Source organism: Siphateles boraxobius, unplaced genomic scaffold, assembly GCF_051911475.1.
Source record: "Siphateles boraxobius isolate OS27281-9 unplaced genomic scaffold, OSU_SipBor_1 142, whole genome shotgun sequence".
Classification (NCBI taxonomy): domain Eukaryota; kingdom Metazoa; phylum Chordata; class Actinopteri; order Cypriniformes; family Leuciscidae; genus Siphateles; species Siphateles boraxobius.
Genome location: NW_027508747.1, coordinates 208,132 through 225,363, shown reverse-complemented (window position 1 = coordinate 225,363; position 17,232 = coordinate 208,132). Strand labels below are relative to the sequence as shown.

Genomic DNA, 17,232 nt, shown 5'->3' with positions numbered 1-17,232 from the left:
TCAAATGTAGGTTTGGGTACCAAGAACCGGTTTCATCTTAGAACCGGTTACAAATTTCCAAGAACTGGGGATTCGATAAGACACGCACATTTCGATTTTGTTTAACGATTCCCGTGTTTGCATTTTAATGTGATTTTAGGCATTCAAGAGACAGTTTGGCACTAGTGCGAATTAAGTTCTCTTTCGCATCTTCACAGACAAATATACACAAAATTATTGTCAAAATATCCTCGTAAACACAGTCGGTTTTGTCTTAAGTAAATGTAAAATGTGGAGGGTAAAAACCCATGTGTAACAGTATGTTGAATCTGTGCATTCAATCTTAAAGTGACAGCAGCCTAATAAATCTGCTGCCATCTGCATGAATGATTTTGGATCAAAGAACAAAAGAAAAAGAAAACCACTTCCTATTCATGACTGAATAACTTTTGTAACTTTATTAAAGATTAATCTATAACTACAAATAAAATAAAACTATGTCCTGTTATTTTACATTTGATTATTTTTTTAATTTCAATTTCATACCAGAACTTTGTTCAGTTTTAGGCCTATTTATTTGTTCTTACTTTATTAGTGACTGTTTATTTGTCTTTAATATTCGAAACTGATATTAGTCTAGGAGTTTTGCTGTGGTATATTGTTAAAACCATAGGCAAAAGTTCCTCATGTAAGTGTTTTTAAGGCTGCTGATTTTTGTTCATGGTATTTAGCAGCAAGAGAATGTTTTGCAGAAAGTAAGAATAAATATGTTTGATTTCTAAATGTTTGACTTATTGGAATTGAAACTTTGAATCGATAAGAATCAGTATGGATATAAGCAGAATCACTCAAATTCAAACGATACCCATACCAACTACATTATTGCTGAATATTTTAAACATTTACCTTTATTAATCCCTGAGGTGCAATTTAGTTTTAGGCACACAGAGTTAATCGGAAAGACACAAAGAGATAATGTAGAAAGGTAAGTGTTTACTTTCTGACTGTATATATAATGCATTTCAAAAGATATGCATCCCAGTGTATTAATGTTATCATGAATACAATTGTTATGTTTGCCTATAACTTTGAACAGCACAAAACACATTTCATTTGTTATATATTATACTGCATTATTATCTTAAAAGTTGTAACCATGAATAGATACTCTAAGATTAACCTTTAAGATTAACTTTCTATTATGTAAATATAAGTCATTAAAGTCTATTATTTAAAAAAATATATTTTTAAAACCAGGCTTGAGAATAGTTTATTGCAACAACACTTGTGTTTATTTCATTATACATTCTATTTATAATAATATGCAAATATAAATGAGTTAATGAAAAAAGCATGTTCATCTTCAACACTGTTAAAGCCTTAGTGATAAAAGTTTAACCATGAGGGGTAAAACAACGACTTTGGTGAAACGCCTCATTAATGTCTATGGTGAAGTTCCTAATGGAGATTTAGTGTGCTCCTGACACTGGGGTTCAGGAAATACATCATTAGACTTAAAAACATCTGGATCGAGGTGTCGAGAGTCGGCAGGAAAGGAGACAAGACAGACTGATGTACACTGATGAATATCAGATGGGCTGAAGAAGATAAGAACATATATGACCTCTTTCCTCATGCTGGATATTCATCTTCCATAACTTAATAAAACTGAATGAGAGATCTGACATTAGAGACTCTAAATGTTGCTCATTAACACTTTATTTATAGTGTATGCCCTGAAACAGAACCAGAGAAGCACATTATAAACAATTGGCTATACTGAACGATATTTTGCAATACTGAACAACACAAAGAATAACTGTTTTATTACTTGAGAGTACAACTAATTTATTATAAGCTCATGATGCACTTAATTTAATGGGTTTTTTGGTTCTACGGCATGTCCTTTAAGTTACGGAAGTGATAAAGTCAGTGTTGGAAGTAGAAAATTTTGGCAGCTTGGTTTAACTACAATGTGCAAAGTATCAGGAATATCACTACCAGAATTTTATAAAAGCACTCAAATAATAACAGATGACAACGTTAGAGACTTTGACTGATGGGCCTCAAAAGCTGGTTTATCAGCAGCTTGGTGTATTCTCCTTAAAATAAAGGCAAAAAAAAATCATTAATAATGTATTAATCACTATGTCATATCGAATTACCTAAAGAATATTCTCTACATTAGTTTAATGCATCATGATGCTAACAAAATAACAACTTACCTCAGTCTGAGCAAAAGCAGGCTGACAACGATCAACACCACTACCGTTAATGCAGAGACATATATCAGTAGGTGCAACAGTTGATCTGGTATAAACAAAGACAATATGTGTAATTACATCAGTAATGAAAAATAAAAAGTGCATGATTAAGGCGAAATCCAACTTTTTAAGTGAATCAACTCACCACTCAACCACTGCTGCTTAACCCTTGATTCATTGGTTGGTTGTTGCCCGTTCTTCGAATCATCGGATTGTCCATGTTGGACCGTTTCACCACTCAACCACTGCTGATCAGCCCTTGGCTCACTGGTTGGTTGTCGCCTCATGTCTAATTCTCCATGTCGGAAATGTTCTTTGGTTTTTGAGAGCTCTGTGATTTGAGTGGTTATACAGAACACATCAATCACAACGAGACTATGCCAGCAATACCTCAAAGCTGAATACAACTGCACAGTTAAACTAGCCAACGACCTCTGAAAGTACTTACTGAAGAAGGACTTGTCTTGGAAAATTTGTTTCAGCTCATTGCACTTATATTGGTCATGATGATGTAATCCATCACAAGTACATGGGTGATGAAGAATTGAACCCATTGTTTCCACAAATGCCACCCGGCATTGGAGGTCTTCCCCAATAAAGATGTCAGGGTTTATAAGATTTAGCCATTCACTGGGCGAATCATATGCAGCGTCCTCTGCCTCAAAACACTTGGCCAGGTACCTTTTAAATATTTGCCTGTGAATAGCAAAGAGTTGTTTTTTATCAGCAGGATCCTCCAGCTTACCTAAAAGCTCACCAGTCAACCAGACAGACCATGCTTGTCAACCAGCTTCATCATCTGGGATATACAGCACATCTATACCAACACTAATCTGTGAATATTTCACGATTTGGCAAATTTGTGGCATATCTTTACAAACTCGTCTCTGCTCATGAACCCCTAAGAGTCACGTTTGACCTGCATTTTGTACATTTGAATCCTAGGCCAGAATGTAAATTCATGTTGGTCTTTTCAGCAATGAAACTTGATTTACAAGACTATGAAAAGAATCAACCAAAGACGAATCGGACGTGGCATTTTTGATTTCTGCACTCGTTTAATCTCACACTCTCTGGCCACATTGGACTCTACTGTGTGTAGTGAATCATATACTAGTAAACACTGACCCGCCGACTAGTACTTTTCTGGATGACTTACTCAACTGAATCTTTTTCACAATAAATATTGTTCCAATGCAGCAATTAAATCCAAAGTAAATGCTAAGGAAACTTCCTAAGATGCTTAAGTGGATGAGGAAGAGAGAGATTGTCACATCCATACTTTATAGAAGATACTTTTTTAGTGGTCGCAAAGTAAATACATATTCAAAATAAGTACCTAGTCAGAGAGATTTCGGACGCAGCCTTTGAGTGTTTGCTCAAGTCAACCCTATTTTGAGGAACATCTATGGTTCTACAGCTCAATGGAAATAGTATAAGTGCAGCAGATTAGTAAAAAAAATCGTTCACTTTGGTATAGAAGTATGAAATTTAGCACAGATACTCTTTAAGGGACACTATTTTGGAAAAAGGTGTTGGCCACTCAAAAATTCAATATGGCGGCCAATTTTCAAGATGGCCACCATTGCTGTTCAATGCTTATTATATCAATTATTCAAATAGTGATCCAGCATAAAATTTGATACAAATACTCTCTAAAGAACATGTTAATGGAAAAAGATGCTTGTCCCTCAAAAAATTCAAGATGGTCACCATTTTTAAAGATGGCCACTGTTCCTGTCGAATATGAATTATTTCAATTGTTCAAATGGTGATGCAAGCATAAAATTAGGCAGAAATACTCTTCAAGGAACACTCTTTTGGAAAAAGGTATGTGCCACTCAAAAATTCAGGATGGCGACCATTTTCAAGATGGCCACCATTTCTGTCAAAAAGTCAATGTCTGCTTTGTCTGCCTCCTCTCCTTTTACCTGTCAGGCTTAGTTAAACTTGCCAGGGATGTAAAATCCCCGCCGGCGTAGCTCTCAGGTTCTTTGGAGTACACAAGTCTCTCCACCACAATAAGGTGCAGTCCACAGAGAGGAAGGGGCACTGTTAGAAAAAGGAAGTGGCCAGTAAAAATTCAGGAAGGAAAACATTTTTGAAGATGGCTGCCCTCCTTTCCTATGTTCATTGCCACTGTTTCCAAAAATTGATTTAAGGATTCAAGAGAAATGGCGGCCATCTTGAAAAAATGGCCGCCATGTTGAATTGTTGGGTGGCCAATGCCTTTTTTCCAAAAAGTGACCCTTAGAGAGTATCTGCGCCAAATTTCATGCTTCTATACCAATTTGAACGATTCTCTTGAAATATGCCATTAATCTGCTGCACTATATATATTTTGTAATCCTAAGCCCCTTTCACACAGCGCGTTGATCCCGGGAAATTGTCGGAAAATTGCCAGAACGCCTTCTGTGTGAACGCAAACACGACCCGGGATTGATCCCGGGATCAGTGCCGGGTTGGGGACCTAGTAACATTGCCAGGATCAGTCCCGCAACGCGCGCTGTGTGAACAAAAGCCGTAATCAATGCCGTGTCGTAATGATGACGCTGAAGTGAAGTGAAAGCAGGATAGTGAAACGGTACGTAATGCGCAGTTTATGATCAAATCAGAGAAAAAAATGCACAAGAGTGGTTTCTCAAGAGAGAAATCGCAGCTCATAAGCAAACTATAGACGCTTATGAGACATCACATGTCACATCGATGTCACGTGTCTTTACGGGATTTATACGGGTTGTGTGTGAACGCACTCTCTGATGAATATTTGAATATTTGTTCTCTTTTGGCCTCATTCATCAGTCATTAAGGACACTTCATCTGGACTATGATTTGAACTTGTGTTATGCTCCTTTGTTGAAGATTTCCTTCTTGCCTTGTTATGGTTTTAAACATTTCTTGTTGAATTTCTACACTACAACTGTTGATCTTTTGGAATACTGATGAATCCTTACCTGAAATACCTTGGATTGGTGAGAAATTGACTTTATTTCAGCCTGGATTCAAACTTGTTTTGGTTAGACTGAAATGCTCTAAAATAATAAAATTGTGAATTTTCTTTTAGTCCATTTTAGACATTCCACTAACTCTAAGTAACTTTGCAACTACATGTCAACTCACTCTCATTAGAGTATTAGTAGACAGTTATGGTTAGATGAATAAGTTGTCATTTACGTGCAAAGTTATATCTAGTCAGTAGAATGTCTGTTTGGAGCATCAAAATGAAGTGTTTAGCTGATTTTAAGCAGACAATCTACTAATACTCTACTGACTGCTAGTTGACATATAGTTGCAAAGTTACTTAGTTAGTAGAAAGTCTAAAGTGGACTATTGAAATAACTTGGTATCCCAAAATGTGACTTGTCAACTTAGGGGCGAAGAGCTATAATTGGAAAAGGGGTGTAACAATATATCGCAATACAAAAATGCAACAAAATGTATTGTGGAGAGTGACAATATGTATTTTGTATAGTTCACCCAAAATAAATATTACTGTGTGTGTAAAAATTCAAGTTTTCAGAGTTTTAGTGTCAGTACTACATTAAACTACTATATATAATGTTGAAAATAATGTATAATAATGCAATGGGGGAATATTTGTGTATCCTAATAATGCCAAATGCCTTAAGTTACCAGTAAAAAGTGGCCTACATTATTTTAAATATACTGTATCTAGTCAGTGAAAGAGTGAAAGCATTTTCGTCTAAAATAATTCAGTATTTTCAGCTTCAGAATCATGAATATGTTTATTCTGGTGTCACTGTGGTCCTGTTCATTGAGTTTTCAGCACCAAGTCCAAGCCTGTTCACTTACACCAACAATGTAATATCAAATTCAGTATCATGATATGTATCGAATTGTGACATGAGGGTATCATTACACCCATAGTTGATAGAAATGCAGTTCTATGAACATTTCCTAGTGTAAATCATGTTGTTAATGATTTGCCATGAGTATTCAGGGCTCACCTGCACGATGCATCTCCAGAACATCTGTCCAGCGCCTCCAGGCAGGTCCAGGGAGTCTGTGACAGGTCACTCGCACAGGATCCAGAGTGTAGAGAGGCCTTCATCTGCTGGCACTCCTGGTCTTCTCCATCACAGTCACAGAACACCAGTCTCTCAGCCACATCATGAGGAAGAGCCGAGTAGAACTGACTCATTGCCTGTCTGCACTGGCTGAGGTTGCATTGGTATGCGTTACACTCCTGGACAAATGGCACCATCCGCCTGTTGCAGGATTCCTCCCCAAGACAAGCCTTCGTCTCCTCAAGACAGGATCTGCTTTTGTGGTGTACTGGATCGAGGGTATGAGAGTAGTGTTGTTAAAAGTACTGACTTTGGTACCAAGTCGGTACTGAAATAAAAAGAAAATGTGCTCTTTCACAGCAAAATCCTCAGTGTTAAATTAACACTGAGAGTGTGAATTATATAAACTCTGAGCAGAGTGTTAAATGAACTCTGAAGCAGTGTTAAAGTTAATGAGATAATTAAGTGAATAATTAAGTGATGATTGAGTATTATTGAAGACACCTGATGTTAACAAGCAGAATCACTGAAGGAGAAAAACTGAAGTTTAAGTCACAATTATGGTGATCAGTGTTTGTTTTAGTTGGGCTCTTGACCCTCACATCATTAACTTTAGATTTAGTTTGACTGCTGTACCTCAGTTATAACAGTCAGATGACCAAATAGAGCAGTTGAGCAAATAAACCATATAAACAGTTGAGCACTGTTGAGCGTAATCGTAAACACCTCTGATTGGCCATTGTGTTCACGCGCTCATCAGATATGTCTGTGATTGGCTACAATGATCAGCACACAGAAGTGTTTGCGTGTGTTTTTGAAGTGTGAGCGTTTTGAAAGCACAAGCAGGCGTCTATCAGCGGACCGGTCCTGCTTTCAAACACACTGTGTGTATCTGTGGAAGCGCTCGGTGAAGAGCATCATTGATGTATATTTTACAACATGTTTTGTTGTAAGCGCTGATCATTGTATCCAATCACAGACATATCCGATGAGCTCATGAACACAATGGCCAATCAGAGGTGTTTACGATTCCGCTCATCAGCGCTCAAAGAGTCATATTTTTTAAATTTCACTACCGACTTGGTACCAAAGTCAGTACTTTTGACAACACTTTATGAGACTGTCCAATGAGGGGGATCACAGCATGCATGCTATTATCAGTTTACAAAAGGCTTTGGTGCTCATGTACATAACAAGATCTTACCACTGGCTTTCCATTTTGCCTCAGGTTCCTTGTGTTTTTGAACTGGAGTTCTGTCAGCATTTACTCGCCCTCATGCCATTCCAAACATGTATGTAAATCCTTATTCACTAAAAATGCTCCCTTTTGCCAAAGCTCAGAATTCTTCTGAATAAAAAATAATAAAAAAATTGTGGTCTGTTCCTTGGAATATCCCAGGAACAGGAAACATTCCCATAACTTTTACTTAAGTATTTTAAAGGTTATGTAAATGTTAGGGCAAAACATTCTTAAAATAATGTTTAGGAACAGTGTTAATGCGTTCTCGTAATTTTGTTCTTAAAATAATGTTCTCGGAAAGTCCTTATGAAATTATTTATATTTGCTGAATGTTCTTGTAATGTTAGCAGAAAACATTGGGACTGTGTTCATGGCAAATCCATATGATGTTAGTCCATATGATGTTTTTTTATGAATGTTCCTATAATGTTTATAGAAAATGTTCTAAAAACCACATTGTTGGAATATTATGCATAACTAATAAAGTAAATCTGGAGAGAAAAATGTCTTAGAATATGTTTTTGTTAGCTGGGATAGGGCACAAGTCATAGAGACTAATTTTATGATACTTTCATGATTCCTTTTTATTTTTATTTCTTTTGTGTCCTTTTGGGGCTTGACAGCCATATAGTCACTTTAATTTGTATGGAGAAGAGCTGAATGCAGATCCTTCAAATGGATTTTCTAATTGAATTTGCCAGATTAAAACTGTTTTTCAAAGAGTCCTACCCAAAAGTCAATTACCACAGGGAACAACTCAACCCTCAATTAGTAAAACTTACAATCCATCGCGCTCTTTAAGATCACTAGATTCGAGGTTTCTGGTCATTCCTAGGATATCCAGATCCACCAAAGGAGGCAGAGCATTTTCACATTTAGCTCCGAAGCTCTGGAATAGCCTTCCTGATATTGTTCGTTGCTCAGACTCGCTCTCCCAGTTTAAAACTAGACTGAAGACGCATCTATTTAGCCAGGCATTCATATAAATTTTTTATCTTACAGTTACTGTAAATTCGGCCTCTAGTTCATAAACGCCAGAGGAGAACTGGCCCCCGACTGAGCCTGGGTTCTCCCAAGGTTTTTTTTTTCTCCATTGGGTCACCTGATGGGGTGTTAGGACACCATTAGGTCACTGGATGGAGTTTTTCGGTTCCTTGCCACTGTTGCCTTTGGCTTGCTCAGTTGGGGATATTCAAATTAATTAACCAATCATACCATTGATCAGCTCTACCAAACTTGGATGTCTTTTTTCCAGTAATAAACAAACATTAAGTTGTTTTGATTGATACTGTGAAGCAGCTTTGATACAATCTGTATTGTGAAAAGCGCTATATAAATATATTTGACTTGACTTGACTTAAAAATCAGATTTACAGTAATGCACTTACAAAAGATGAACATTTCACTGAAATTGCATACCATAACTTCTCAATATGGACAAGAAGACATTGAGGTGGAGTTAAAAAAAAGAATAATTTCTGTAAATCTGCTTTGAAACAATGTAAAAGGCACTACATTAATAAAACTGACTTTAAATACACATTGTTTTAGGCTTAAGTGCATTACTATACATGACATGTTTTGTTCTTCCTGAGGGAATTGAGTGAAATAGTTGGCTGTGGTACAGTACATGCCACATGCTGTCCGTAGAGCTTAGCTTGTTTCATATTTCCATGATTGATGTTGCAGTGTTTAATGTATGTGGTAGAGTATACCCAAGCGATGCTGGCACTGAGAGTACAGCTGTTGTAGAGCGCAGCACGGATCCGGCCCAGAACACACACACTCTCCCAGCGCCGGCGAGCGGCTCAACATCATCTGAAGTGTGTCGTTACAGACCTTTGCGTCAGTCGTGTGCCAGCCTCCATCTTTCCACATAGACAAAAGACTTTACTAGAAGCACTTTCAACATGACAGCTTTGACATGAGTGAACTCTATTCATCTGGATCACACAATGCGTTCATCAATTTTTAATAGCTATTGTATGTGCTGCAATACTGATTTTTTTATCAAGCCTTTAATCCTTTAATTGAGCTGTATAATTATCTATGATTTCTAAAGTGGACAGTGGATTTCCAAAAGTATTATTACGGTCAGATGTTAAAATGTATCAACAAGACAGAAAATATAATATGTGAATATGGACTGATGATCTCATATATTGTTATTCTCTTTGCTTCCCTGAGGCCAATATATTTCTTTCTCTCTGTCACACACACACACACACGCACGCGCGCTTACACACACACACACACACGCACGCGCGCGCACACACACACACACACACACAACCACACAGCCAACAAACAACTTCAACGTGCCCTCAAGCCAGACTCTTTTCCTTTCCTCGATGCACATACGGCCACAGTTTGAGGTGTGCAGTTTGCTCAAGGCTATTGCGCTTTAATTCAGTTACTGCCAACACATGACGGGACGTTTCACAAGAAGAGACAGGGATTGGCATTAACAAAGGTTAATAAATGTTGTAATAATGTATTGCTCATAGTTAGTTCATGTTAACAAATGCATTAACTAATGTTAGCAAATAGGACTTTAACGTAAAGTGTTATCTCAGAATAACCTAACTCAGTTGAAATTGTTTTTATTAATATGTTTAATTTTGTTATGTTTTCCGTTTTAATTTTAGGGTAGCACTTTACAATAAGATTCATTAGTTAATGTATTAACTAACATGAACTAACAATGAGCAATACATTTAATACAGAATTTATTTATTAATCTTTGTTAATGTTAGTTAATAAAAATCCAGCTGTTTGTTGTTTGTTCATGTTAGTTCACAGTGTATGAACTAATGTTAACAAATACAGCCTTTGATTTTAATAATGGATTAGTTAATGCAACAATTAACATTAACAAAGATTAATAAATGCTGAAGAAGTATTGTTCATTCTTATTTCATGTTAACTAATGAACCTTATTGTAAAGTGTTACCAATTTTAGTTTTTGTTTGTATCATTTTTAGGAGTTTAAAAAAATTCTATATAGGTTTTATTCATTATTATTTATTTTAGTTGTTAGTAAATCCAGTTAAACTGAATTAAAATTAGAAATGTTGCTTTGGCAAGTACTTTACATTAAAAAAAAGTAAGTATTTAATATTTTATTTCAAGAAGGTTTTTTTATGGTTTTACTTTTACGGTTAGCTGTTGTGTGTATGTAGAAGTAATGTTCAAATGTGCTTTAAATGCTTAATTATTATTGTACTCAAACGTTACACCAGTGTCCCAACCTCCCCCTCTCACCTCAGAAGCTTTTAATTTTTAATGCCTTGACAAAATCAACTAGTATGAATCAAGAGGGCAAACATTCAGTTTTTTTTGTGACGGCACCCAGTTATTAACCCCATGTCACCAGCCAACCCCGGTCCTATCCCATTAAACAAAGTCATTGGTTGAATTATGGATGGCATTCTGTTTGCTTCATAGAAGTTTAAATTAGAAACATGTACCTTTATAATCACAGATCTCTCTGAGGACAGCCTGTTCTCTTCTGCAGATGCGTTTAGAAACACACGCGTCCAGATGTGAAGTGCAGTCTGTAGTTCTTGATGTGTTAATGGAAACTAGCTGGAACAGCAGATGAGACGCTGGAACAGAAAATAACATTCTTAATCGCCTTGACCTTAATGCAACGAGAAACAACAATCGACTTGTTCTGCATGGAGGCATCAAGAGTCTTAAAAATGCTTCTTTTGAAACCATTGTAAGCTACTCGGCATGACAAACTGACATGACTTTCAGAATGTGCTAGTGTCTGATGCGTCCCGTTTGCTTGAATGACAGCAACACAAAACCTCATGATCCTTATCATTCATTCAAATTTGACAACGTTCTAAAAGAATATTTATCTCTGGTGCACTGAGAAAATAATAGTTGTGGGTTTAGGCAACAACTTTCACTTCAGAAATTGCTGGTAAATTTCATAAATAATTACAAAGGAAAGGCAAATTTTGAAGTAGAAAGACTGAAATATTATTTTTTGTGTAAACCGTATTCCAATAAACTTTACAATGTAGAAAAAAGGGTAACTTTCTTACATTTTCCCCTGAAACTTTCTTTCTTTCTTTCTTACTTTCTTTCTTTCTTTCTTTCTTTCTTTCTTTCTTTCTTTCTTTCTTTCTTTCTTTCTTTCTTTCTTTCTTTCTTTGTTTGTTTGTTTGTTTGTTTGTTTGTTTGTTTGTTTGTTTGTTTGTTTGTTTGTTTGTTTGTTTGTTTGTTTGTTTCTTTCTTTCTTTCTTTCTTTCTTTCTCATTTTAAATTAAATTGTAATGCACTTCACCTAATAACAGATTTTAGTCCCTGTTTCAAGACCAATACAGAGAAACACTTGGCAAATGTTCAGGCACAAGCACATGATAAATCAATTTCAATAACTCCATCAGAAGAACTTTCAGGATCAATGAAGCACTGAACTGCTAAAAGGTCAATAATCCTTAATATAGATCCTCTACTCACCGATGAGAAAAGCTGGCTTCATGACCTTCATGATGTGGTTGAGTGTCAGTGTGAAGCACCTGTGCGAGTGAACAGCTCCTCTTCAGCGCTCTCTTCACCACAGCATGACGTCACGTGATAATGACTAATCCTCTCAGGTGCGAGTGTTGAATGTCACTCACCTGCACTGCCGTGTGTAATGAGGGTCGGCTCTCGGGTCAGTGGCTGAGGATTTGATGTAGGATCATATTAAAGAAATATTGAACTGTTAGGGATATATATATATATATATATATATATATATATATATATATATATATATATATATATATATATATACTAGGGATATACTAAACGGTACTATACACACATATATATATATATATATATATATATATATATATATATATATATATATATATATATATATATACTAAACGGATACCACTAACGAGTTTCACCATCAGTCAAGCCAGAAACGTCAAAGGTTGCTGTAGTTTATGTAGTGATGGGCAATATAGCAAAAAGTAAAGCTGTTCCCCAAGCAGCAGAGTAATGTTGAAAGTTGCTACGGTGTTCAATGTTCAGCTTTTTCTGTCAGAAGTTTAGAATCAGAACTAATGATGATCAAAATCAAAATTAGATCAGCTGTGCTCAAATTTGGAACAAAGACACTCTAAACTTTCATTCAGACAGTATTTAGTATGTTTATTAAAGGCAGGGTAGTGATTTTTTCCTGAAACACTTTTTGTTATGCTGGTTGAAAGTCTCTTCACATCCTGATAGCAAAAGTTAATTGGTCTAAATGTATTAATCATTCCATTCGGTCTGATGTCCTGCACCTGTCAGCGTGTGTATTTCCATTCCTCCACACACATGCTAGCACAGACATCACACATTATCAGTGAGTTTCATGCTATGCAGAGTTGGACAGACGTCAGTCACTGAAAACCGAAACACCTTTTACAGTTCCTCCTGAACCAAAACAACCAGGTTATGCTGCGGTCACGCCGTAACTACTGTAATCTGGAAGAGGTGGAAACCCGTGACGTTATACTCGGAGGGGTTCGTGACTCGGATTTATGTGTTGCAATAGCAACACTATCAACGGCTAAATGAATCTGCAGCAGTGGGTGATACAGGACACTGAAAATTGTCTACCCTGCCTTTAAGCTACTTTATCTTGCGGCTTTCTCTAAGGGTATGTTTACACAACAACGATGTGATCCTGTGCATCCCCATTCACACGGATCCGCGAAAACAACTATAAACGCTGCATTCGTCTGCCAGTAGATGGCGATGTCACTTTAAGAAACACTATGCACCTTTAGGCTTTTCACAAATTCACGTGTTTGTAGTTTATACGAATACGATAGCGGTATCGTCTTCAAAAACTTTTCAAAAGTTTGCATTTTCAGGCCCCCAAAACGCTGTTGTCGTGTAAATGAACGGCCAAAACATATAAAGTTTTCTTTTTTTATTTGAAAATAGTGTCGTGTAAACGGCCCCTAAAGTTTCTTTCTACTAGCTACTTTCACTACATTTACATGTATTGATTTAGCAGATGCTTTTATCCAAAACGACTTAAAAATTAGAAAAATCACAAGCAATTCTGTATACATTATGTTTCAGGCAGTTATTTCAGACCAGGCTGTAAAAAAATTGTGCTTTTAAAAAATATATATAGTGGAAAAAACAGCAAAAAAATACTTTTTGTCTGAAGAACAGACATTTTTTTGTTAATGTTAAAGCTACATTATTGCGGTTAAATTTGACCTATTATGCCCCTTTTTACAAGATGTAATATAAATCTATGGTGTCCCCAGAACATACCTGTGACATTTCAGCTCAAAATACCCCTCAGATCATTATAGCATGTCCAATTTGCCAGTATTTAGGTGTGAGCAAAGCGCACCATTTTCTTGTGTGTACCTTTAAATGCAAATGAGATGCTGCTCCCCACCCCCTTTCTGGAAGAGGGCGAAGCCTATATAAATTGTTGTCCAGGAGCTCATGTGGGAACTGTAGTATGATACAGAGCCAGAGAATATGGAGATCCCCGTTTCCTCAATGAGTCTGTGGAGACTCTTATGGTACATCCAAAAACAGAATTGGTATAGCGAGGATATCAACATGGCGGACTATGTGCGTCTCACTCAGGGTGGGGTCTATGCTAATTCGCTCCGTGCACAATACCGTTGACGTTCGAAACTTGAGTGTGTGGGCCAGTACTTCCGGTGAAGACTTCCGGTTATCTGACAGAGAACGGGAGACAACGAGACAACAGCGAACGAGTTCCATTACCACAGAGATTTTTCAGAATGAGTGTTTTTAGTATTCAAAAGAGGCGACTTGCCTTTCAGAAGGTGACAGCCTCAACACTTCATTGTTGTGTGCCATCATGTACTGTTTCGTCAAGTTACAACAAAGAAGTCAGCTTTCATGCTTTCCCCGTTGATGCTGCGGTACGGGCTGAGTGGATGCAGAAGATCCGGAGAGATGACTTCAACCCGAACAAAAACACCCGGGTCTGTAGTCGGCATTTTAAGCAAACTGATTTAAATGTGACTGCCGGGGGATTGAGGAGGCTGAAGGAGGGAGCCGTACCGGTTTACTTTTCATGGAATGGGTACAAACTACCTAGGCCCAGACCGAGCGTCTGGGAAAGGCGTCCGCGGGCCGAGAGTCCTGCACCAGAGTCGGACTCGGAGATGGAGACCGAAATGGCTCCAGATCACGACTACTGTGTTGTAGTCCCTCAAACGGGAGCGAGGGCGAGTAATTTGGCCGACGAGAACAAAACTCTACGTCGCCATATTAGGGAGCTACAACAGCAGTTGGAAGTCCTCAAGCTTCGCCAGCGTTTTGGGATAGATCGCCTGTCTGCATCAGATGAGGACGTGCGTTTTTATACCAGGTTTGCGTCCTACAGGAGTTTCATGGCTTTTTGGAGTTTAATTGAACCCGCTGTGATCAACAAGATGGTGCACATAACCAGCGCCAAGACAGCCTCTGCCAGCATCAGCACAGTCCATCACCCAACAACGGTAGGTAACAAATATGGTAACATGACGTGCATAGAGTTGTAGGCCTAACGTTACTCTGAAATTGGATACAAACTGTTTTATTCTGTAATTGCCCCTGTTGGTTTGTGGAGTTAACTACTGTGGCGAACAGGACGGCCGAGGGACGTGAGAGAACGGCGCGAGGCCGGTGGTGCGATTGATAATGAGCAACACCTGTGAGCACACCGGTCTCGCATCTCTCACAGAGGAGCGGAAGCATAGAGGAACGACGACGTTGATGATCGAGAGAGGAACAGGCCTGTATTTTAGTTGAGTTTTGGTTTTTGTATTTGTGTTTTATTTTAGCCAGCAGTCGTCCGCGAGGGGCTGCTGGCGGTATTTTAGTTTGTTTGGTTTTATTTTAAAAAAGTATGTTTGAATGTTCGCCGGTTCCCGCCTCCTTCTTCCCTGAACATTGCTACACTGGTGCCGAAACCCGGGGAGAGGGAGGAACGCGGTGTCAGAGAGTCCTCGCCGCTGTGGGGAATCCGCGGTGCCATCGAGCATGGTGCTCGAGTCGCCGGCGCTCGCCGTGGGCCGGAGCCTGCTGCCATCCGCTGTACGAGGGGAGGAGCTGGGAGCGGGGGACTTGCGGCCATGGACGCTCGAGGCGGTGCGCTGGAGTGAGTTGTCGGTGGAACGGTCGAGCTCGCTGCCGGCCGCCTGGGAGTTGGAGGGGCGGCTACCGTCCGGGAGGGAGAGGAGGAGTCGCCGCCGCTCGCCGTGGGCCGGAGCCTGCTGCCGTCCACCGGGAAAAGGGGAGGAGCAGGGAGCGGGGGACTCCTACCGTCTGCCCAAGGCACCCGAGGAGCCGTCGCCATCCACCGGGCGGCGGAGGAGCATCGAGCCGTCCACCGAGGGCTACCCAGCGTCACCGCCAGGCACCGCGGAGGAGATCGCCCAGCTCGTGGAGGACCAGATGGCAGCGCGTTGTGGGAACCGGACCAAATTTTTTTTTTTTTACTTTTTTTTTTCTCTCTCCCCTCTCTCGATCTGTTGCTCCTCATGCTTCCGTCTCCGTTTCCCTCGGCTTGTCGGTCCATACCCCCCAGGGATCGCCGCCGCCGGGGGGAGTGGGCACAGGCTCGTGGGTACCCCCCAGCCTGTGAGGGGCGATGGGGGTATGTGGCGAACAGGACGGCCGAGGCACGTGAGAGAACGGCGCGAGGCCGGTGGTGCGATTGATAATGAGCAACACCTGTGAGCACACCGGTCTCGCATCTCTCACGGAGGAGCGGAAGCATAAAGGAGGAGCGACGACGATGATGATCGAGAGAGGAACAGGCCTGTATTTTAGTTGAGTTTTGGTTTTTGTATTTGTGTTTTATTTTAGCCAGCAGTCGTCCGCGAGGGGCTGCTGGCCGTTATGTTTATTTTGGGTAAGCCCGCAGTCGTCCGCGAGGGGCTGCTGGGGGTATTTTAGTTTGTTTGGTTTTATTCTAATAAAGTATGTTTGAATGTTCGCCGGTTCCCGCCTCCTTCTTCCCTGAACATTGCTACAACTACCATAAAACTTGAAATAATGGCCGAGTCCCAAATAGACGCCTGTCTCTTTTACACGCCTGGTGTGGCGACAGGTTTGGGTAAATAAAGATAGACAAACAGATAGAGGCCGGGTCTGTTTTTTAGTTTCGTGTTGCAAACTAGCAGAGAGAGAGAGCCCCGGCCGCGCGCGCGCACTCTCACGTCTTCAAACAACACGAGCACTGTCTTGCTCTCTCTCCCTCGCGCATATTAATCAAAATCAATTGACACGATAGTAAAAGGTCGGAAGACCGCAGTTTCACGTGGAGCATTTGGAGATTTTTAGAGATTAGAGACTCTAGGAACAACATCTCAATGAACATCATCTCAACACTAAATTATAAAGGCCTGTCTCAAATTCAAGATGATTCGACGATTTGGGAAAATAAAAGCCCGGGCTATTATTTGAAGTTTTACGGTACATCTAGCTAAAAAGTAAAAGCCAACGTTGGTATTATTTTCTGATTTATACTTTGTAATAACAATATCAATGTCAAGGTAGCTAAACAGAGGCTTTTATTCTTTATATCTCAACAGAAACTTAGACCCATTGACGAGTTTCTGCTGTTCCTGATGTACCTGTCAGTGGGTTTTCCTCTCAGGGACCTTGCAGAGAGGTTCAGCATTCACCGCACTACTGCAAGTCGGATCATCTCCACATGGACTCATTTCCTGTA

General features: G+C 39.3%; 1 protein-coding gene across 1 annotated transcript; it reads right to left on the bottom strand.

Moving 5' to 3' along the window:
- Positions 1-1,231: 1,231 nt before the first annotated feature.
- gfral (GDNF family receptor alpha like) lies at positions 1,232-12,060 on the bottom strand. Its single transcript, XM_077230316.1, has 8 exons — positions 11,988-12,060; positions 10,982-11,119; positions 9,227-9,379; positions 6,212-6,539; positions 2,692-2,939; positions 2,389-2,574; positions 2,205-2,289; positions 1,232-2,081 (listed from the first exon to the last, which is right to left on the bottom strand). The coding sequence occupies exons 1-8, from the start codon at positions 12,016-12,018 to the stop codon at positions 2,000-2,002; spliced, it is 1,251 nt and encodes a 416-aa protein (XP_077086431.1). The 5' UTR covers positions 12,019-12,060; the 3' UTR covers positions 1,232-1,999.
- Between the last annotated feature and the right edge of the window lie 5,172 nt (positions 12,061-17,232).

What these genes read in the sequence shown, in the direction of transcription:
- gfral (XM_077230316.1), bottom strand. Translation starts at nt 12,018, where the DNA reads ATGAAGGTCATGAAGCCAGCTTTTCTCATCG. An exon ending in GAAGCCAGCTTTTCTCATCG is followed by an intron (nt 11,120 to 11,987) that starts GTGAGTAGAGGA and finishes TTTCTGTTCCAG; the next exon opens with CGTCTCATCTGCTGTTCCAG. An exon ending in TCTGGAGATGCATCGTGCAG is followed by an intron (nt 2,940 to 6,211) that starts GTGAGCCCTGAA and finishes TGCTATTCACAG; the next exon opens with GCAAATATTTAAAAGGTACC.